Source organism: Bactrocera tryoni, chromosome 2, assembly GCF_016617805.1.
Source record: "Bactrocera tryoni isolate S06 chromosome 2, CSIRO_BtryS06_freeze2, whole genome shotgun sequence".
Classification (NCBI taxonomy): domain Eukaryota; kingdom Metazoa; phylum Arthropoda; class Insecta; order Diptera; family Tephritidae; genus Bactrocera; species Bactrocera tryoni.
In genome coordinates this window covers 27,055,639-27,080,803 of record NC_052500.1, presented here as the reverse complement: position 1 = coordinate 27,080,803, position 25,165 = coordinate 27,055,639, and the positions used below count along the sequence as shown (strand labels likewise).

The window sequence follows — 25,165 nt, the reverse complement described above, 5'->3', positions numbered from 1 at the left end:
TATATCTTATAATCATTTGATTCCGATCGTTCAGTTTGTATGGCAGCTATATGTTATAGTGGTCCGATATCGGCCGTTCCGACAAATGAGCAGCTTCTTGAAGAGAAAATGACGTTTGCAAAATTTCAAAAGGATATCTTAAAAACTGAGGGACTAGTTCGTATATATACAGACAGACAGACGGACAGACAGACGGACATGGCTAAATCGACTCAGCTCGACATACTGATCATTTTATATATATACTTTATAGGGTCTCCGACGATTCCTTCTGGGTGTTACAAACTTCGTGACAAACTTAATATACCCTGTTCAGGGTATAAAAGGTAGTTCTACTAAGATTAATTATAGTAACTGTCACATAAGTAGAAAACAAGCATATTTCACTTGTATTAAATTTAATAACAACATAAATGTGGTAGAATATTTTCATGCCCTAAGAGTGGAATATAAGGGTACTCTGCTCCATACAGCAGCCTGTGCAAATGATCTCGTGATCAGCGATCTTAACGTCAAATATAAGGTTCTTTCGTTAGTATTGTATGAAAGACTGAAGTACATCGTCAACAAACTGTTTGGACCTTATCAGTGTGGCTTTAGACCCGAGAAAGCCATCATAGACCAAATTTTCACAAAACGCCAAATCCTAAAGAAGTCTATCGACAAATGAATTGACCCCCATCAACTTTTTGTCGATTTCAAAGCCATTTTCAACAGCACTGATGGGAACAGCCTATCCCACGTCATATGTAAATTTGGAATCCTTGCGAAACTCATACGGTCATGCATGAATTCTACTAGTATTCTTGCCAACAGGTGCTACTTTGGGATTGGCAGGCAATTGAGAAGCAGGCCCTTTTCTTGACGAACAAAAATTACGCTCTTTCAGTAGCTCACTATTCCCCTCTAATTATACGGCGCGGAAGCATGAACGACGGCATCACGAACTGCATGAGGTTTACAGAATGCTCGAGTTAGGCCATGTCGTTCGCATAGAAGATGAAGCTGTAAAGAAAACTCCTTCGATTTGGAACCCATCGGCGAGCAACGGAAGTAATAGTGCCTACGCATACAGTGCGTAGCGACCTGTCTGCACTTGGGATGTACAACTGGCGTACCCTCACAAAGAATAGAAGCAACTGGCGAAATTTTCTGTGCCTAGATTGAGCTACGGTTGTAATGCCAAAGGAGAATACCATCTTTCATTTAAAACAACACAACAGTTGACGTCTGGTGTGCTTTCTAAGCCAGAGATATAATATGTGATTCGTCAGAACTATTTAATGAATTAACCAGAGCTCCCGTCAAGGGTGAGCTCTTTAAGCAAATTATTCGTGACTTCTTGGTTCCCCATGTCAATATCAATTAATAGTAATTAAGACATTATATCTATTGGGACAACTTATTTTGGAGTCCGCATTAAATCAAGAAATGGGTCCATCAATTACATCGCCTATGTTTTTGGGACAAATTATATTGGAGAATGTATCCCATCAAGAAATGGGTGCATCAATGTCTTTTGGTTCTTTAGACTACTTATTCTAAAGTTAGTTTAAGAACTATAGTATGTTTACGCCTATGAGCCAAGTACGACTACCCACTCGACGTGCTATTGGTGAAATAAAACCTGGAGTTGAAAAAATAAAGAAGACAGATGCAATCGAATTCTTTTCTTAAAAATATTATCCGATATATAACTCATATTAACTTGTATACATATATCGATAAGGAATTCAGGTCTTGTGCCACAACTTGTGAACTTGTGTGAAATTGAACTTTCTGGTCGAAAATAATACTTGCCTGAAATCGTTCGTCGGACGTATATGTCAAAATGCCTGCGGTTAGGATATGTAAATCACGTTTTCGGATCCATGAAACCTGCAAAGAATAATAGGCGATATTTTTAATTAAAGATAATATATAATTTTTTACTTATACCTTACTTAAGTAATAAAATGCACTATGAGAAGCAACGATAAAATAACTAAAGAAACAAATGAAGTGTCAGAGAGCCAGTCAAATAAGATATTAAATTCAAGGCCATTTAATTAATAAGTATTAACTAAGGATATATACATATATAGTATATCTTTTATATAATTTCTTACATATAATTTCAATAATTACGCAAAACAAGTCAGTCTGGTTTTTATCCGACTTTCACTTCAGTTACATAACTCAACTCGGACGGAATTATGCAAAAGACAAACTTACAGATAAATTTCTGAAAACACAACAACAAAACTCAAAGCAAAAACTAAATCTATGCAAGAAATTGAAACGAGTTACGTTGAGTTGAGTAAGGCGCAGAGAGAGTAAAAACCAATATTGCTTCCGGGAATTTCATTTGATGAACCAAATTGCCCTGGCCAAAGCCAAAGGAATCGTGAAGTGAAGACAGCAGGGCAGAGAAAAAACTGCAATCTTTGCCGCCGGGAGTTAGAGGCAAGTTGTCGATTGGCGCAAAGTGCAAGAAGTGAAATGCAAAAATCGACAAACTAACGGTTGAAGTCATTGTTGTTGTTGGCGTGTAAGTTTTGTGTTTGTTGGTATTTGCAGAAAAACAAAAAGTCAATCACTTTTCTTAATCATCATGTTTATGGGTCAGAGAGGAAATAACAGTAAAAGTATTAGTAAATCGGTTTAAATATGCACAAAGAGAAGGCAAATATTTTTGTTGACCCAGCAGCCAAAGTTAGAAGTGATCAGAAAGTATAAAACATTTGAGCTGAAACGCTACAGGGTGTTTTTGATGCAATGTGCGTTATCTAGGTGTCAGTAATAGAATCTATAACCAATATTGCTGCTATTGTGTTTTGTTGGACTTTGTAGAATATTGAATGAAGTACTCTCTCAAGGAACAAATCTCAAAGATCACATCAGGCCTTTCCAAATGTATGGGTATGTATATCCAGAGAATGTTCCAATAAACTTTCTGATCAACGATGAGAGACTATCGGTCTAACATCGCGTTTAAACCAGAAATTATTTAGGGGAAATTTATTTTTTGGGGATTATAAAAATTTGTTCGTCATTTTTTGAGATATCCGAACATATGTGCATTTTGACTTTATATCGAATATTTGTCGGAATCGCACAACTATATCACATAACTCAAGACTATTTTGACTAAAAACGGGCATTTAAAACATTAAAGCAAATTTTCAAAGTTGCCACTTATTCGAAAACTAGCAGCCAGCAACTTTTTAAATACAAAAACACTGCAATATTGTTAACAAGTTATAAAGGTTTAAAAAATCTTTCGGGTAGGGTTGCCACCCGTTTCTTATAATGCGATGAAATTTTTGGGTTAACGAATTATTGTTAAATGGTTCAATTAAAAAAGGCTAATAAGATTCAAAATTGGAAATATTTTCTGGCAGAGTTGCCACCAATTAAAAAATTGTACTTCAAAAAAACTGATAGATGCACAAATTATGATTAAGCGAAAATTAAACTAATGAAAGCTAATAAGACTTATGATTGTAAAAAAATTTTTGAAGGGTTGCCACCTGCTAGAAATTGTAATTCATAGATTCACAAATTATTATTAAATGAAAATTTAATTAATGGAAGCTAATAAGATTTATAACTGGAAATGTTTTCGAGAAAGGTTGCCACCAGTTAAGAAATTTTACTTCAATAAAATTGATAGATTCATAAATTAATAAATTGGTAAAGTGAAAGAAAATTTTAAGCTTAAAGGTTTAAGTAAAGTAAACGGCTTTAAGAATTACATGATTTGGATATATCTATGTATTTTTTTTTTTTTTGAAAAAGGTTGCCACCTGTTTGTAAATACATACATGAACTCTGACGTTTCATAGCTTGAGAAAGCCATTAGGGTTAAGGAATTCACTGTTCGGACCTTCCTTGATATTGGGGGAGCTTTCAATAACGTCATGCCGGCAGAATTCTTAACTGTTCTGGACGGTCTTAGGGTTGAATCAAACCTCAAACACCTCATGTTCAGTCCTCTCTACGACAGTGTGATCGAAACGGAAGGGGGAAACGCACGTGCTCGACAAAATGTGAGTACGGGTAACCTACAAGTTAGAGTTATCTCTCCTCTTTTTTGGGTCCTGGTCGTTAACAACCTGCTTAAAAAACTTGAAAATCGTGGCTGCAAAAGAAAGTTCCTGAGTACCGTGTGCGAGTTGACGCAGGGATATCTCAGCATCGTAACAAATGTGGCAGTCGAAAGTGGTTTCGCCTTAACTCAAATAAAAACGAGATGGTTTTATTTACTAGAAGGTAGAAGATCCCGGTGGCACCGCAAATAGGAAAGAGTTGTCTTCTATCTCATCATAGATAGGAAGATTCGGAAAAAAGGCATCGATTGCCTTGTACTGCTGGTAAGGAGCCATGGTCTCTCACTGAAAATGGTCCTCTGGCTCTACGGCACCATAGTTAAGCCCATTATATTCTGTGGAGTCAATATACATATGCTGGAGGGCTCTAGAGAAGACCACACATGCAAATAACCTCGAGAGCGTTCAACGGGCGGCGCTCATCAGCATATATGGTGCACTAATATTCACTCCAACCCTGGCACTTAACGCCATCTTGCACGCATTGCCCGTAGACATCGTCGGAAGGTGTATATGCTAATTGCTATCAGACTCAGAGAATCTCACTTATATGCTCTATCAACTCCAACTTTAGACTTCCTGACTATTGCAGTGTGTAGCTGTAGTTTTACTGCTCCAGAATGCAACCTCCTTCTGGAAGTACATATTCATCCAGATAGCAGAGCGGCGATACTAGCCTTGTACTCATTAACAGTGCGTTCAGGGCTGGTGGAGGAGTGTCTAACCCCGTTTCAATAGCATGAGTGTCTTTGTGATAAAACTGGTATGAGTGCGAGGCCACAGCGAAATCCCAGGAAATTGTACAGCTAATGAGCTAGCAAGAAAAGGTATCCTAGAACTGCTAACGTTAGAATGAGAGGGGGCGGTGCGCTGTTATCCTCTTGTGTTCTACTGCTAGATAGCTGGGCTTCGCGGAAGCTTGGCCAGCACTGGCCAAAGATCTATTGCAAGATACTAGAGATCTTTTTTACCCACAGTGAAATTATTGGTTTATTGGCGTCCACGCAGTTAAGCGAGGAATCTTACCACACGCCATCTGCAGAAGCTTTATGGAAGAAGATGAGGTGGAAACAACGCAACACTTCCTTCTTTACTGTCCTGCTTCAAGACTTACACACCTTCAGACATCCCACGGGAATAGAAATAAAACGCCTGTGCAAATTTGTATTGACTACTAGGCGTTTTGCTAATTTATAAGTTCGAACACAGGAGTTCTTATTTTCTATGGCTTCACAAAAGACTACATTTATCAGCACACGTGTGGTCAGCCATCTAACCTAACCTAACTTAAATACATACATAAATAAAATGTAAAAAATATAATCAATTGAAAGAAGTATTAATGTCAAATGTAAAAGGTATCAAACACAGACATTTTGCAATGAAATATTAAATTTTAAAATAAAATAAAAAATATCAATATTAAAGAATAAATTTTTATTTTCAGGTCTAAAAAGTGCAAAATTGGTTTTCTGCAGTTATTTCCTCAACCCAACTAAATAATACTGCAAAATGTGAGCCAATAAAAATATTTTAAATTTATTGAAAATAATAAAGTCTAATTTCAAAAGAAATGCATAGAACTTGCAACCAAACAAACGGAATGCAACCAAGATACATAAAAATAATATTAAATTTTTTTCGAGAGAACTTGTTTGCCAGCTGAAATCGTTTGAAATCAATTCGAGTTTTGCGCCTCAAGTTATTTTCACAGTAAATAAAATATTTTGAATTCGGTTTCATAAGGAATTCATTGAAAAGTCTCTGCCAAAAAGGAAAGTAGCTTAAAAGTAACCAAATAAGCAAATACAAATATGAAATTTCAATAAAGCAAGGAAGTAAGTTTAAAGTGTGAAGAAAGGCAATAGCTGTAGAACTGGCAGAGAGAAGAATATTGTAGATTTTAGTAAAAGTAAACACTTAAATGAAGCAAAGTAAGTAAATATTACATATGTACACACTGAGTATTACGAAAATTTACAGCTTTTATAAGCAATGATATACGCACGCACCCATCTTCATATATGTATATGTATATGCACAACACCTTACGCTCATCAAACTCACCGATTTATCACCCAAATGTTCGACCCGACAATTTATCGCTGCCGTTTGACCCGAACGCGCTGTTATATTTCGTGGCATGCCAAAATCAAATGTCGGCGGTGGGTAAGTGGTTAGCTCCGGCTGTTGCTCACCCGAAGCTGTGGGCGCCACGAATGCACCGCGGAAGTCCAGCATGTTGATATTGCTTGATTGCTGCTGTTGATGACTACGCTGGAACTGTTCTTGTGTGTATTGCTGACTGCTGCGATGCAGCGCTGCGTAGCTGGGTACATTGGCGGCGGCGGGGTGAGAGAGGTAACTTTCAGTGCCGGCGGAGGCCAAAACTATGGCCGGTTGTTGCACAAGTGTGGCTGCAAAGAGATAGTTGAAAATTTTGTAGCGCTGTTATATGAAGTGCCTTGAAGGTACAATAAGTAAAGCAGTGGTTAAAAATTTGTTTAGTTATGAAAGCTGCATATAGAAAATTAAATAAATAATATATGTAAATGCTTAACAACACTGAAATAAATTAACCGGAACAATGATATGATAAGTAGAGCTTAGGCGAAGACTGGGATTACCTATGTAATCCTTAAGTAAAAACAGCATCATATAAAAAATAAAAAATTTTAATAGAATTTTTTATTTCTACAAACATATTGTCACCAGCTATTAACAAAGAAATTCTGAAATTCTTGGAAAACAATATTTTAAACTCGGCCATTTCGACGCCATATCCAGCGACCCCTCGAAAAAAAGACGCTATCACGTTGGCAGGATAACTCCTTTCAGGATCATCTAAGTGTTTTAGTTAAAGCCTTAACTTAGAACTTGAACAAAGGAAAACAAACACTGAATATTGTATTTTTGGCAAACGTTTTTACAAAAAATTAAAATTTCAGTAAAATTTTCGCGACATTTTTTTTCAAATAGTTGTAATCGAAAAAAAAAATCCTTCCCCAAAGTCTTTAAGAATTACATCTCAAAGGCCTGTGTAAAATTTCATGCATATCGATTGATTAGTTCTCGAGAAATCTTCCCAAACCGACTTCAAAAACAAAGTTTCGAAAAAAACGCGCACAAGTCCTCAAGGCTATATCTTCGAAACTATTACTGGGATCGCCTCGAAAATTTAGAACAATATTCTAGAGGTCCTGTAAGATTTAATAAGATAATAAAAAATACGGTTTTTTGAAACCCGTAAACCCATGGAACCCATTAAAGCATTTTTCTCACTTTTCGATAGCGATAGCTACCAACTTCGTTTATTGAAATATACTTCTGAGCATTACAAAGCATACAGTCAAAGATAAACAAAATGTTCTTCGAATTCAATATTTGAGCAAAGAACGTTATAGACACAATTTTGTCATTTTTGGAACAGAACCACATATACCATATTGTGTAATTTTGGGATCCACTTTGCCAATGTCATCGCAGGTTTTCACTTCTACAGTCTTCTTTTAGATGTGTAATGCACTCTTTATGATTTTGACATTATAAAACGTAATTCCTTGATGTAAGGTGTTACACCTAAACAAGTTAAAACCTTATAAGACATCTCTTCTATGTTTAAAATTTGAGTTCCTTAACTGAAATTATTACAGAGTTGGGGCACTTCTTATCTACCTCCTTAAAGAGCCAAAATAGCACGAATGCCTTGTTTCTTCACGATTTTCTTTCTGATGTTTCTTCTATTTATCACAGTTATGAGATTTCTTGGATGAATAAGCAGATCTTCAATATATTTATAGTATATTAAGAGTCAATCACACATTCACAAAGAGCTCTATACTTTAATCAACTATTATAGAAGAATAATTGAATACTTTTGGCATCCATATGGTTTCCAAAGATTGCCTAATATTCAGTGCGGTACACAAGACATTGCGTAAGTTTATAGGTGTGTAGTACTCCGCGCTAAACTGTGTGCTTTGAATGTTGAGTAGATATGCAGACACCACAAGCATTAGCTTGTACCACTTACCAGCGCATTACTCATACGCCCTGACGTACGACTTAATGTTAGCCATTCCTAACATCGACTTTACCGCCCTTGCAAGATATTTGAGTAATGATTGCACTTAGTAGATGACCTGTTGTTACAATGCAGTATTGCAGCTAAATAATGTGTGGCTGCGAGTTGGGAGCTAAAAGTGATAATAGCCGACTCAAGAGATTTGTGACAGACTCAAAGCGGTTTCTCGATCTCTACTGTGATCAAATTGAAAGGTAAAAAGAATAATCTCCTTCAAAGTAATCCCCTCCCTCTGCAATACACTTATGCCAACGATTTTTTCAGTCATCATAGCATTTGGAAAAATCCTCCGTTGTGATGGCCTTCTTCGATTCAGCTGTTATATCCTCAATTGAGTCAAAACGGAGTGGTCATGTGAATTTGCTCAATAGCCAGAAGTTACACGAAGGTAAATCTGGCGAATGCGGTAGTTGCGGCACGATATTAGTTGAAGATGTGGCGAAATGATCACGAATAACCAATGCAGTTCAATAAATTCAGACATAAAAAAAGAAGAATTCACTTTTAGAGCCTCACAAAACGACGGGTATCACAAATACTAATAAATATTTTGACGTGAAATTAACCATAAGTGTCGCTAACAGTACTACGAACTTACTGAAAAAATTACCGATTCGAAAAACACGCGAAGTATAAATCAAAAATTCACCATACTGTGGTATTATAAGGCTCTTTGCGACTAATATTTAGAAGTTTTAGATATAACAATGGACCGGCATCATCAACTGTAGAATTAAGTTTCTTTTTGGCTCTTATCAAATGATCGAACTAAACCCTCAATTTTTCAGTTATCGATTTGAAATTTTACATACGACCGTTTCTCTACAAAAGGCTGTTCCTATATCGAAACCATTGACATCGGATCGCTATTGCATATAGCTGCCATACAAACTGAACATACAGAATCAGATGCTTGTATGAAAAACTTTTTCTTTTGAAGAGATATCTTGCCAAAATTTGGCATCGGTTATTATCCAAGACTAAGGAACAAGCTCTAAAGAAATTTTTCGAATCGCTCCCATTTTTGTCATCAGTTACTTATCTACACTAAATGAAACACTATAGCATTTGATAGAGTCGCATCTATCACTTTTGCAAATGAATTTTTTTCCAAACTGTTTTGGCTTCTACACCCATATGGAAATATACTTTTACAAACATGCAGGTTTATTAAAAATGGTCTTATATTAATAAAAATATTTTCCTTTTCTTCCACCTGTCGGTTCAAATTGGCTTCCATTAATTTCTAAGTTTTCATATGCTTCCCATAAGAAAGTAAAAGTTTTGTGCTAACCTTCCGCCAGCTGTCTTTCTAAGCATGTGCTGCATGTGAAATCAATTTCCTTCTGCCACACATGCGTACGTGAGCTTGTATGAACAGCTATTTCATATCCGCGACAGCTGATAACTAAGGCAATATGTATTAGTCATTGACCTAATTTCACAACAATACTCAATTGAGAAGCGGAGAGCAAGGATCAAGCTACGACTTTGTAAGAATATTAATATTTATATAATTTTATATGTGTAGATAGCAGTACTTAATTAAGTCCAAAATACTACGGTTACAATACTTAATAACTATAGGTGGAAGTTAGCATTTTTTAGAAAAATTTATAAAGATTTTGCCCACAATGTGTATTAGTCTCTAATAAAGTACAGAGTTTAAGCCCGTCCTTATATGGCTTTTTGGCATAAGTTCGAAAAACGCATAGCAAGGGTTGTGCTAGAGACGAGATAGCCATATGACGTGGCTGTTGAGCTTATAATGGAGATAGTTTTTTGACAGCTGTTATTTGTTTTATTCTCAGTTTGGTTTGCCATTTAATAATGAAGAGACTTACGCCGGAACAACGTGCCCAGCAGAACCGCTAATTCGAGCAACCATGGACATAGCGTCCTAGCTTGAACCAGAATGAATTTAACCGTCTTCGCGCAAGTTAACACCAGAGAGCTTTTGATGTTGATTTGCAGCCAGGCTGTCTTTATTATATTATACAGTTTTCCCTAGACCACTTAACAGTAAATCACTTGATCTGAATACAAGAAAAGAACTACCATCTTCATTCATTTTTCTTCAGTGCTGCCCATCAACGAGGACTGCACATCAGCCAGAGCTAGTGTTGGTATCCGTTGTAGCCAATGCAGTTCGCTTTGGTATTTTCTTATGTGGTAGTTATTTCGGCTGATGCATAAATTATCTCTATACTAAGACCGGTGCGTTGCTGAAGGGGGGCAACGGTGGACAGTAAACGCTAACTCGCGCAAAATTTGGAGCAGTGCTGTGTTTGTGGGCTTACAAAATTCAACTCGTGCAAGAATTGAAGCCGCTCGACCATCCAGCCCATCGCACGTTCGGTGAGTGGGCCCAAAGCGAAATGGCCACTGATCCCTTTATTCACAGAAAATTTTTTCCCTCATGAATGGGTACGTTAATGAACAAAATTGTCGCATTTGGAGTACAGATAATCCAAAAACATTGTTGATACGCCGTTGCATTCGCAAAAAGTCGCTGTTTGATGTGCTCTATGGGCAGAGGGAATCATTGATCCATATTTATTCAAAAATCTATATTTTTTCAAAAATGAAGCGGACTGTTATGTTACACTAAAGAGCCCTAATTAATACCATTTTGGTGTCCGCATTGGAGGATATTGATGGAAACGACATTTGGTTCCAACAGGAACGGCCCTACATGTCACACAGCCAACGAAACAATAAATTTATTGAAGGAAAATTTTTGTAAGCGCATTATCTGGCGACTGGCCTGTGGCTTAGCCTCAGGGGATCACTTATTCGAAATCAGTTTTAAGACCTAGTTGACCTACACCTAGCACATGTCTAATTGCTAGCTGTCTTCGAATCGCCAAGTTTTACAGCACTGATAAATAACTGTCGCAAATTCTCCATATTTGGTAGTACTGTAACTGGTTTAAGAGCACTGAGATTTCTGTTAGCTCATTTAATAAATAAAAGAGAAGCGAGATGCATTCGCAGACAAAATTGAGAAATGCGAAAATTCCATTTTTTTCCAAAGCCGATTCCTCAATCGATGACGATGGAGCAGGCGTTCCACTGCCCAACCGTGAAGAACTTCGAAAAGCAATTACCAGTCTGAAGAACAACAAAGTGGCGGTGGCCGATGGACTGCCGTCCGAATTTTTCTAAAACGGCAGCGAAGAACTGATAAGGAGCATGTACCAACTTCTTTGTAGAATATGGTCTCAAAAAAGCATACCCGCCGATTGGAATTTAAATATGCTCTGCCGAATCCACAAAAACGGATATCCCAAAATCTGGCCAACTACAGTGGGAAAAGCCTCCTCAACAAGCCATAAATATAAGGTTCATATGAGGTCAACAAACTGATTAGACCTTATTAATGTAGCTTTAGGCCTGGAAAATCAACAAATAACCAGATATTCACCATGCGCCATAACAACCGCGCCGATAGTTCTGCTTTTCCAGATTAGACAAAGAAGCGAAATAAATGGGTCTGGCAGTGAACAAGAGCAGCGAAATATCTCCTGTCCTCAAACAAACAGTCGTCGCATTCGCCACTGAGCTCTCAAGTCAGTGTTGACAGTCATAACTTCGAAGTGTTGGATAATTTTGTCTACCTTGGAACCCGCATTAACAGCAACAACAATTTCAGCGTCGAAATCCAACGCAGAATAACTCTTGCCAACAGTTGCTATTTCGGACTGAGTAGGCAATCGACTCCATGACTCTATCCTCTCTCAGTGCAAATACAGATGTATAATCTGAATTAACCCGAGCTTTGTAATCTATCTTCAATATCCTAAGATGAGAAGGTTCTCATTAGAAGAGTATCGCTATATATGAAGCCGAAAAGCTCAGACAACGGCTATTACGGATCTGGTTCCAGTCATTCTTCTTGATGATATATGCATATTATATATAGAACTCTTCAAACTCACAAGTAACTGCAATAACGATAAGACACTTTTTCTGATATCGCGAATTAAAAAAAATACAAATCGTACTTAACGGTTAAAAGCATAAGTCCATAACATTTGAGTGTTCTTGGTAAGATCTTCAGTTCTCAGAAAATGCAATGCAAGACTTACAAAAAGAGAGAAAAGAAACTGACTAATGGATCAAATAGATCACACATTTGGTATCATTTGTTGCTATGTTGCTGATGAGGGTCACTTAAGATTACTTCCACTTTTCATGCATTCAAACGCATTATTCCTTTATTGCACGAAACCAAGCATTGATGGGGGCAATATAAAAGCAAAAGTTGAAAAACCTGTCAGATTAAAGCAATCCTAGCAGCAACGAGTTTTAAAATTTTATTCGCTCTTTTTTCTTGCACCCTTTCTTAATAAATTCACCTGGTATGCATGCATAGACTCGCATCAGCACCTGGTGATAGCCAACCATTTCGTTTTGTTGACTGATTCCACTTTATAGTCTTTCAACCGTTGCGTTCGTTCAACCATCTTCAGAGTAAATTTCCTGCGGCAATGAAGCTGTTAGTTTGCATTTTGTAAATCTTTTGCCATTTTCCTTTTACGCAGCTTTTATCAGTGCACCCTTTCATGCAGGGCAAGGCTTTAGTGTCACATTTATGCTTCCGCCTTAAAATAACGTTTTTTTTTTGTTTAAAGTGCTTGAGGTTATGACTGCATATGTGTGTGTGTGTATTCAATATAAATCCGAGATTCTATACAAATTCCTCGCTGGAGCTTATATTATAAAGAGGATATACTATGTACGAGTGTAGTCTGATATGGGTCCATTCCATATATGATGTGGAGATTTGTCAAATAAAGCATTAAATTCGTTTACACCAAATGCTCCATCAAAGTTGGGAAGGACCTTTCCGAGCTGTTCAATACCAAACAAGGTTTCAGACAAGGCGACTCTCTATCGTTCTACTTCTTCAATCTACTGCTGGAGAAAATAATTCGAGCTGCAGAGCTTACTTGCCTTCCACCTCACTATTGACCGTCATAACTTCAAAGTTCGTCTATCTTGGAACCAATTTTAACACCAACGACAATGTCAGTCTCGAAATCCAACGCAGAATGGTGCTACTTCGGACTGAGTAGGCAATTAAGACTCTTTCGACGAACAAAGACCAAACTCTCACTCATTATTCCCATCCTGCTATATGGTGCAGAGGCATTGACAATGACAACATCCGAAGAATGAATAAAAATAAAAATATTAAATCTCTGAAAGTATTTGACGCAGTACTATGTATGACTAGGCCAACAACCGTCCCGCAGTGCTTTCGCGACCGTATAGGTAGAAAGTTGCCTATTTTCCTTCATTGCACATGATCTCGGCGATCCTGCATGCTTCGTCACCAATTTCGGAAATTTCATTGGGTATCGTTTTTTGTGACTGGCCAATAACCAAGCGAATGGCACTTTTGGCCATCTCGCCAGTTATTTCGTTTCCCGGAACGCACTTGTGGCCTAGAGCCCAGTTTATGTATAGCCACTTTCCGACAGACACTATACCTACTACCTTCCTGCATTTCAAGATATTCTCTGGTGCCAAACGATGTGAAATTATTACTTTAATTGCTTGGCTTTCGACGTCTGAATATATACTGATTTTCCTTATTAGGTATATCACCAACACTGCTGCTTGAAGGGTCACTTGATATCTAGCTCCTCAATAGTTCCCGGCCCACTTCATCAATAATTTTTGATCCGTCAGTACAGATGCTGAAAGTAGAGCGTGAGGGAATGTGGTCTATCTTATCCACCTGCCTATCGAGATATGCCCGAAAGTTCTTGTGGAAAATTCATCCAACGCCGCCAATCTTGTAGCTAATTTCAACCGTAGCCGTTGCAGTAGTTCTTAGTGCTCCTGTTATGCAAAGAGCAGCGAGCCGCTGTACTCGCTCCATTTTCCGGTATGAGATTTTACTGTCAGAGGCCCACCACACCAATGCATAAGGACTGATATAGATTAACGCCATGTTGACCCACCTTCTTTCGAGCATAATCGGAACCACTGGCCTTTTCCACTATCTCTTCCACTTTGAGTTTCAACGTAATACTGGTAAACAATTCGCTATTTACAGGAGGATGGAGCCGTGTTTAGAAGTTCACGCAAGTAAGGAAAGAACCCTGAGCACCATTCACTTGAGACTGGCCAGAAACGATCTTTTTACATATGGCTCAAGCAGCTCACGACTTCCGGTCTTAGACGAAGTATCCTCTAGTTCGCCAGAAAACATCCGGTTGAAGGCGAGCTAAAGTGAGAAGGTGAATCATTCCTCCTCAGGTTTGTCTTCCAGGTTTGGGACCAACCACATAAAAAATACAATCATAGTAGAAAGGAACCAACCGCCTCTGCACTGTTTTAAACTCGGCTATAACCGGGTAACCGATGTCTACGCCAATAAACAAGAGAAAGATTTACAGGGTCCGCGATATTTTATGTTGAAATAAAACATTGAATAACTTCCACATTTCCAAACCGACGGAGTTAGTTAGATATCTTTGGAAAAAAATTCTGAAACAATGCCTCGACAAAGTGATGTTTTCCTGGACCGATAATTAATAGAAACAAATAATTCGATACTCTAAGAGATTCCATCAATCGGCACAGCGTTGATGTAAATCGATAACGAGGAATGATGACTCATTTCGTCGGCTCCCAATTGTGTGGAAAAGATCCTCACTGCTGCTGGGTTTAACAGTGTGGCTTGCTAAAACTTTACGCTAATCAAACTATGCAGTTTCTGCAACAAAAATCCTTTGAGCGCTTTATGCCAAAAAGTGGAAGTGGTGCCATGGACTGCCCTCCAGATTTTCAGTTATTTCGACACACCATGAATCCCTTTTGTGGTCTAAAGCCATCATTGCCACGAAATAAAATATGACACACCCTGTATAACAGCAGCGATTGCAAAAATGTGTGTTTTAAAGTAGCTATTCAAATGCTCTTCAAATAAGTTCCGCACCATGAGTTTTGGCAATGGCTTCCTCATCTCCTTTAACGTCGCCAAATATAAATATTGTCACAAATACATACCTACAAACATATACGTAGTTATGTGTCGTCAGGCGTGTGTGTAACTGTGAGTTAAGCTAAGTGTATATGCTTTTATTAGTGTGATTCGATTTTATTTGCACATTTTTATTTCCCGGCGAACGAGTTCTTTGCGGCTTTTCGCTACGCAAGCTGCCATTCATGGTTTATGTTGCGGGTTCCGATGTCGCTGCCAACGCGTTTGATATTACCACTGACGTGATGGCATACATACAACATATATAGAGCGACATATATATGCATATAAAGTATACAAATATATATGTAGCCGTATATAAAAGAATTTTATTTGTCATTGCCTCTTACTCCTTACCACTGACATAATCCGCGATTTATGTTGGCTGCCATTTGACTTCATTTAATTTTTTATCTGTACTATATGAGATTTTCAATATATACAAGTATAAATTATATATACAATATGCAAATAGGAAGTAGCATAAAACATATCCGCTTTACTTTCGCCTAATTTTGCGACATTCGGTTGATGTTTTCATACACGCAATTGCCCGTTGAAATGTATAAACTGGAGTTTTGAGTTCATGAACCCTTGTTAATATTCTTGTCATCCTTAAAATCTTTTGTTATATATATTTAAATGTGTCGTATATGCAATGATAGGTATTGCAGTATATTACTCGGAGAAGATAAACTGGTTGAGTTTTATGTGGTTGGTAGGACATAGAGTTCATATAGGATGAAGGAGCGCTTCTCTGTTGGTTAGAAATTTTCGGCGCGATACATTTGTCTAAACTGAAAGAATGTTTTGTTAGACTTATTTTAAATTTGCTCAATCCACTTCCAAGACAAGATACCTTAAAACTGCAGTTAACTGATTATAAACGCGGAAGGATGCATGGACTAAGTTAGAAACAAATTCATGATGCAACAAACCACGAATATCGATAAAACCTCTGAGTATCACCTTCATTTTTGAGCGGCTTTGGCGTGTTTTTTTTTGGTTTCGGCTTATTTATTCGATGATTGTTGACTTGTTTGCTTGTCATACTCATAAACCCATCCCTCATCGACAATTATAATGCTCTCCATGAATTTGGGATCGGAACTTGCACGATCAAGCATGTCCAAAGAGACCTACTTCTGGTACTATTTTTGAAGAAAATTCAGCTTTATCAAAATCATTCGAACGGACTTGCGAGAGATGTCGAACTATCTTGCCATCTCTCTAACACTTGCCTGACGATTTGCAAACACTTCATTATGCACTTTTTCACAATTTTCATCATTGAAGAGGTCAAAGGTCGTTTAGAACGAGGCATTTCTTCAAAGATCTCTGGACCATCTTCCAAAGCTTTGTACCTTTCACAGGCTTGTGTTTTTGATAAAACTGAATCACCGTAAGCCTTTTCCTTTTTATCCATTTAAAGACAGTCCTACCAACTTAGCAAAATATAAATTTTTATTATATTATTGACACGGGGAGTTTAAATTACAATTTCCGGGTACATTTTTGTCACAATGTAGTGCAATAAGTTATACTCAAAACAACGTCGATGGATTAACAGCAAAAGTAGTCACCGAAAGGGTTACTTTAAGAAATCACCTCTTAGTCGGCGTCAAGCTTAGCTACCTTTATGGTATTTTAGGACGTTTCAATAAAACTATGAGCCCTTTCCTTCCTGACGTGTCAACATCGCAAGGTAAATATGGCTGAAAGAGCATTTTTAGATCACTTTAAGGTTGGGTGTTCAACGTGAAAGCATTACACTTGCATTTACCTTTTCATCATGTGATGGAGAATATCTCATAAAGCCTTCAAGACCTAAAAACAGTTCAATTAATTTTCCATCAAGCGACAAAAGAGTTTTCTACAAATTTTAAATCTTCAGTTAAACAAAAATAGGAAAATCTATCCATGTTAAGGAGTTTCCAACAAAATGATCATCTATCTTTTCTGGAACTATCTGCTATTGTGGAACCAGAGTCCAGCTGGTGATCTAATGTGGAAACATTTTTGATAACTGGAGCTTAAGACTGAACAAGCAATAGTTAAGTAAACACCTACGGCGAAGAAATCTCATAACTGCATTACATGCGAAGTCCCTTATAGTGGAACCGAAAATATACATAGTTCTTATATTTTCAACGATTATACACACCGCATAGGTAACAACGAACAGCTTCTGGTTTCTGATAACAAAGTCTCAACAATTATATTATAATTACTGAGCAACATTAATAAACAGATAATAATTATATTAATAATCGAATAATCGAGTAAGATGATGGCAGGCGAAGAAAACCCGATCGTTAAATCTAAAAGAAGGCAAAATTTGGACCAAACAGGGAATAGTCATGGTTTTTAAAGCGTTTTTAAAATATATAATTTTGCGAACAAACAAAAAATAATTTAAATTTCCTACAGACATGTCGAACCCAAAAAAGGAGTTTTGGTTAAATCCATGTTTTTCAGTTTCTTTTCTTAATGGGGTTTAACACCAAAGCACGCTTTATAGTAATATTTGTGATAATAATAAGTTCAACAACCCACCAGTAAACAGTTCCAACGAATTTCACTTCCTGGTTGTAATATTAATAGCCAAAATGCCAATATTTGCTTTCTTTTCTTAGAAGATTTCAATTATTTGTTATGCTTTTTACTTTTTATACCCTGAACAAAATATATGAAGTTTGCCACGAATTTTGTAGCAGCTATTAGGAAGCATCAGAGATCTTTCTAAATATACATATATGTATATAAATGATCAGTCTAACGAACAGAGACGATTTCGTTATATCCGTCTCTCTGTCCATCCATCCATCCGTCCGACCGTCTGTCTGTATATACGTCAACTAATCCCTCAGTTTGTGAGATATCAAGCTGAAATTTTGCACCCGCACTTTATTTCTCAAGTAGCAACACATTTGTCGGAATCGCCGATATCTCTCCACTATAACATATAGCTACCATACAAACTGGAAAATCAGAATAAAGTGCTTGTATGGAAAACTTTTTTATTCGACGAGATATCTACACCAAATTTCACACAAGTTATTTTTTGAGAAAAGCATGCAATTTCCGAAAAAATTATTAAAATCGGTTTACTATATCATACAGCTGCCATACAAACTGAACGATCTTAATCAAGTTTTTATATGGAAAACTTTTTAGTTTTAAAAGTTATTTGCACGAAATTTAGCATGTATTATTTTCCAAGTCAATGGTACAAGCTCCCAAAAGATGGTTAAAATCGGACCACTATAGCACATAGCTGCCATACAAACCCGCCGATCAAAATCAAATTCTTGTACGGAAACTTGTTTATTTGTGGAGGGTATTTAGCTTGGCTGCAGCCAAAGTTAAATTTTTTCTTGTTTTTTTTTTTGTTGTCTGGCAGCACATGTTATTGCCGTTGTATTAGCTGCGGCCACAAAAGCGTCGCGGGCACGTAGCAACTGCGCGGTTATCGCTGTCAACATTTTTACACTTTCAAAGCCCTAAACATACATAAACATGGATATATACTTATTTATGCATATACATATGTACATGTATATATGTAAGTAAACAACAAAGTGAAGATTGAAAAAATTTTATTTTGCGCACTTTTACGATTCTCCAAGTGCGAGAGAACTTCCGCGCTTCCTTTTCTCATTCAATTATATATGTATATATATATAATATATATACATACAAGTACATATATATATATTGATTACGCTTCACCACTTCAAATTACTTACATAATATTACATATGTTCACTGTAAATTTCCGAAAATGTTGTTACGTTATTTTGCATTTCAGGTGACGATATATATATGTATATGTCATAAATACGCTGTGTTACATATATACTGTTATATTATATGTATATTTATATTCTTCCATGCAAAAAAATGTCCTTGTTGTTATTCAGTTTTGTACTCTGCCAGCGATGGCATGGCAAGCAATACGAGATTTTTATTTGCTCGTTGTTGTATTGATTAAAATGGCATTTGAGCTCTATCCCTTTGCGCTGAATGTTTCCTATTGCCTTTATATCCTTTACAACTTGAGGCATTTGTTGGCTCATGAAATTCCAAACTTTGTAGTGCGTTGTGTGGCGTAATTTGATGTGATTGGCGGTAGTTATCGGCTTAAGAACTGTTTACAAAGCGTAGATATGCAAATCATACGTTGATCTGTGGCAAAACCAGCAAGCACAACATATCATGCTTCCACACAGGTGTACAACTTTTATTATTTGCATGAATGTATGTATGTGAAATCCTTCTCACTTGCTTTTGGTTTTCCGCCTTGGATATCGCCTCAAGGCTTCTTTAAGTATTTTCACTTGAAACTTTGTCATTTTGTAAGAGAGAAAATAAATTTACTAAAATGCAAGTTGCACACCGCACTTTTGTAATATTGAATAATGTTATTAGCAAAGTTTAAGTATGTCAATTCCTTTTCAGCTTGCCTTTCATGACTTCAGTGTTTCAAGCGAGTTTAAAGTTGTTGTGATTTCTGTAAAATTTGGTTTATATTAAATTGCTATTATCTTTTAGAAAATTTAAACAATTTAAGCAACTAGTTCACAACAACACATTTTTATTAAAATATTAACTAATATTTTTATTTAGAATGCTTTTAAATCGTATTAAATTAATTATGATTAACACTAATATTTTATTTATTTTTTCGCTAGATGGCACTATTGCTTCTGCAATAAATATGAAAACGAGAAAAAACTATAAGCTCGGTTGCACCAAAGCTATAATATACTTCATAAATACAAAAGGTTCTATGCAAGAATTTGATTTTGACCGGTTAGATTGTAAGGCAGGTATACGTTATAGTCGTATAACATCGGCGGGTCCGACAAATGAGCAGCTTCTTGGAGAGAAATGGACGTGGGCAAAATTTCCGAAAGCAAGCTGACAGGGTAATGCTCGAAAATTCTACGAAAATATGCGGCGGCTAACAGAAGGTTTCAAAACCGCTGCATACGCTTGTACGAGTAGATCCCCCAGAGGTAATCAGTAAGTAGCTGCCTAGAGCATATTAAAATTATGGAGGGAACACTTCTCCAGCCTGCTGAATGGCTGTGACAGCATAACAACTGGAGATGGTGACCCAGATTTCCCATCCGATGAAGATGGAGCGGACGTTCTACTGGCCAATCATGAAGAAGTTCGACAAGCAATTACCCGTCTGAAGTTGAAATTGATAGTGGCGGCGGCGTATGGATTGATGGCCAAGCTATTCACACACGGCGACAAAGGACTGATAAGGAGCATGCATCAGCTTCTTTGTAGAAAATGGTCGGACGAAAGCAAGACCAACGATTGGAACTTAAGTGTGCTCTGCTCAATCTGCGCCAACTACCTGGAATAAGCCTCCACAACATCGCATATAAGATTCCATATCCATCCGTATTGTGTGAAAAATTAAAGGTCACCGCCAACAAACTGACTTTATTAGTGTGACTTTAGGCCTTCCAAATCAACAACCGATCAGATATTCACTATGCGCTAAACTTTTGAAAAGAAAGAGGATCGAACACCTCTTCGTCGACTTCAAAACTACTTTTACCAGCACGAAAAGGAGCCTTAATGCCGATATCTTTGAATTCGGTATCCCCGCAAAAGTAACACTGCTGTGTAAACTGACGTTGTGCAATACCAAAATCTCCGTCAGGGTCGAGAAGGACCTCTCCGAGCCGTCCGATACCAAACGAGGTTTCAGGTAAAGCGATTCCTTATCTTACGACTTCTTCAATCTATTGCTGGGGAAAATAATTCGAACTGCAGAGCTTTATCGAGAAGATACAATCTTTTTATAAGAGTCTACAGCTGGCTTCAACACTCGCTCCGTTAGTTTTGCTTTCTCCAGACTGGATAAGGTAACGAAGCAAATGGGTCTGGTAGTGAAGAAGAGGAAATATCTCCTGTCATCAACCAAGCAGTCATAGCACTTGCGAAATCCAACGCAGAATAACTCTTGCAAACAGGTGCTACTCGGACTGAGTAGGCAATTGAGAAGTACTGATTTCTTCTCCACTTTTCTGCGATTCTGTGATTGGCCGACTCGGCTAAAGTAATAGATGAATATCACTATTTGAGAACCGTAGAAACCGATGAGGATCACTTTTCCAGCCTATAGAACGGTCTTCGTCTTTTGCGGAATAGGTTCACAGTTTAAGTCCGCAGTTACGGCTCTTTCTTTTTCCTTGATATATTTCTGTGGATCCATCCGTACCTCTGACTTCCACTAAGATTCGACTACCTCGGAACCAGCGGGCGATAAGACTAAATACGGTTCCCACGACAGTGGGGTCTAAGTCAGCGGAACGGACCCAGACTTTTATCCACTACATATTATATTACAAAAATAAATATTAAAAGCACGGTAAAAACGGTTAAACGACTTGAACAATTCTTCTTCAAAGATTTCGAAATTTGGGAAGAATCTTTCCTTTATGCCTGCCACTACATAGTTTAAATAAGTTTGAAAGATATGTGTGTGTATATGTTTTCTCCCTCAAGATGGTTGGTGGACGAGTTTACTGTCAGGAGCTTTCCATCAACTTCAGCTTCAGACTTCCCGACTATTGCAGTATCTTCCAGGCCGAGGTTGCAGCCATTGAGGTAGCAGTGTATTTACTGCTTCCGAGTACAGCCTCTTCAGAGGAGTGACTATTCACTCAAATGTGAGAGCGACGATACTAGCCTTGAACTCATTAACAGTGCGTTCAAAGTTGGTCGAAGAGTGCCTAGCCTCCCTATCAATAGCATCCTGTGGCTTCTACAACATAATTTTAAATGGCCTAGGATACTTTCTAGTTATCTTCTAAAATGATCCGATAATAATAACATGCATCACAACATCTTCTCGGCGCTTTAATGTGTGAAATAAGTTGACAAACTTTATGCCCATAATTTTAGACAGATGACAGATGAGTGTCGTATCTGCGTCATAAATGATCACTTGGCAATAATCGATTCGACATGAACACATAACTACACAATCAATGCATACCAATGCTCAGACATACATACATATGTCATATACATATAAGCTCGGGCATATTTCTCAACTGAAGCCACGTCCCAAACATTCCGAGCGCCGGCGAATTCTTATTGAATGTGAGCAATAAAACTGCTTCAAAATCTATAGCCGGCAGTTAGTCACGCAAGCACATTCAAGACAAAGCACACACACTTACAATTCATATATAAAGACGCGCACAAAGCGAAATTTGCGAAATTGAAATCATAAAAGGCGAAGAAGCGCACATCCATAAATCGAGCTTAGAGACAAACGCGGAAGCAATAGGTGGTTATGATGAGAGAAATGCGCAGTGTAGCAACTTTGGCAGTACAGACAGACAATCATACTGAAGAGAAAAACAGCCAAACCAAGGTGAATGAAAATTTATGAAGCACAGTTGTAACTGATGACGCTGCCGGAGGCTGTACGGTGCGTATGAGTAACAAATCATATGAGGCATGACATTTGCGTACATATTTACTATGTGTGTTACTAAGTACATAGCATAATCTAGATGCGCGCAAGCAAACGTTGCCTTGTCTTTATCTTCAAATTATGATACACATATATGTTTGTATTTGTGCATGCATTTGCATATATCTCAGCAGAGAAATAATATTTCACATGCTAAATCAGCATTTTAATTGAGATTATTTGGCAGGGAACATATGTGCTGCTGGCATTGCCTCATTGCAGGTGCGCATACGTTTTTTGTGTCACTATTAAGTGTATGAAAAGCAATAGTTTTATACGGTAAGCATAAATCACAATCCTAATACCATTTTGAAATATTATAGTTTATGTTTATATAAGAATATAAGCATGTATGTATATTTCGAAGCCCATTATATGGTGAAAATCTAAAAGGACGGTCTGAGAATAGTACTTAGAGTAGTAAGCAATTTAAGTTAAATTTCCGGCTACTTTTTGTCACAATGTATATATTTCGTATGCCATTATATAGTAAAAACCTAGGATAAGGTCCGATAAGTACTTAGATTATACAAAAATTGACTTATTTTTTTTTATATTTATAATAATAAATTAAATAAACAAATATTTTACCATTTTGGCTGACCCACTTTTTGCCATTTTTCCATGCAGGGAAACATTTATTCCACTCATGTAAATCAAATTTCAAATTTCCAGAACTGAAGCGAGCGCACCATTGTTGTGCTTAAGCAGCCTATGACTCTCCCAGGCTCCTTGGACTCTGCTAAGTACCTTCTGTAGCCTTTAAGAAATTCATCCATTTTAGCTATGAGCTAAAGTGAGAAGGCGAAACATCCCCCACATAGGGTTGTGCGCTGGGTTTGGGACCCGCCACCACAGCAAACGAAACAAGGATTATGACTTGAGGGCATGCACCTGAAATGTCCGGTCCCTTAATTGGGAGATGCCGCTGCCCAAGTGGGTGATGTCCTCGTTAGAGTGAAGGCTGACATCTGTAAAACTAGATTCCAGCACAAGAAGATACATAAAGCTACCTGGCTGTCTCCGGATCGAAAAACCACCAACCAGATCGATCATATTGTGATAGACGGAAGACACGTCTACAGTGTTTTAGATGTGCGTGCGCTCCGAGGTCCTAACATCGCCTCGGACCACTATCTTGTTGCAGCCAAGATTCGCATCCGCTTCTATGCAGCAAAAAACACACGTCAACAAACACAAGGAAGGTTCGACGTCGAGAAGCTGCAATCACAACAGACAGCCGAACGATTTGCTACTCGGCTTGCACTCCTGCACTCTGAGAGCACTCGTCAACAACTCGATACGAGGGAACTGGGGAACGGAATTTCAAGCTCCTTACGTGCAGCTAAAAGCGAAATCATTGGTCTTCGAAAAGTGCAAAAGAACAGCTGGTACGACGAGGAGTGCCGTGTCGCAGCGGAGGGAAAACAGACTGCCTACCTCGCAACGCTACGATCGACCACAACACGTGCGGGATGGGATAGATACCGAGAGTTGAAGAGGGAAGCGAGACGCATTTGCAGACAGGGGTGACGCTCGAAAATTCTACGAATAAATGCGGTGACTAACAGAAGGTTTCAAAACCGGAGCATACTCACGTAGAACTCCCAAAGGTGATCTATGAAGTCACCGATGCCCAGAGCATACTTAAATTATGGAGGGAACACTTATCCAACAAAGCGGCGGGGGCCGACATATTACCGGCCGAGCTATTCAAACACGGCGGCGAAGAACAAATAGGGAGCATGCATCAGCTTCTTTGTAAAATATGGTCGGACAAAAGCATGCCCAACGATTGGAATTTAAGTGTGCTATGCCCAATACATAAAAAAGGAGACCCCACAATCTGCGCCAACTACCGTGGGATTAGCCTCCTCAACATCGCATATAAGGTTCTATCGAATTGTGTGAAAGACTAAAGCACACCGTCAACAAACTGATTGGACCTTATTGGCTTCAGACCTGGTAAATCAACAACCGACCAGATGTTCACCATGCGCCAAATCTTGGAAAAGCCCGTGAAAGAAGAATCGACACACACCACCTCTTCGTCGATTTCAAAGCTGCTTTCGACAGCACGAAAAGGAGCTGCCTTTATGCCGCGATGTCTGAATTTGGTATCCCCGCAAAACTAATACGGCTATGTAAACTGACGTTGAGCAACACGAAAAGCTCCGTCTCCGTCTCCGAGCCGTTCGATACCAAACGAGGTTTCTGACAAGGCGACTCCCTATCGTGCGACATCTTCAACCTGCTTCTGGAGAAAATAGTTCGAGCTGCAGAACTAAACAGAGAAGGTATTATCTTCTACAAGAGTGTACAGCTGCTGGCGTATGCCGACGATATTGATATCATCGGCCCCAACACCCGCGCCGTTAGTTCTGCTTTCTCCAAGCTGCACAAGGAAGCACTGAAAATGGGTCTGGTAGTGAACGAGGGCAAAACGAAATATCTCCTGTCATCAAACAAACAGTCGT

At 38.0% G+C, this 25,165-nt stretch overlaps 1 protein-coding gene across 1 annotated transcript in view; it reads right to left on the bottom strand.

Annotated features, from left to right (window-relative positions):
- The window catches only part of LOC120768322 (hemicentin-1), a 196,791-nt gene that overhangs the window by 55,421 nt on the left and 116,205 nt on the right, over positions 1–25,165 (bottom strand). The window contains exons 2-3 of the mRNA XM_040094960.1: positions 6,159–6,508; positions 1,801–1,878 (exon numbers count right to left, since the gene is read on the bottom strand). Of these exons, the coding sequence (XP_039950894.1) occupies positions 1,801–1,878; positions 6,159–6,508 (428 nt within the window). The remainder of the gene's footprint in view (positions 1–1,800; positions 1,879–6,158; positions 6,509–25,165) is intronic.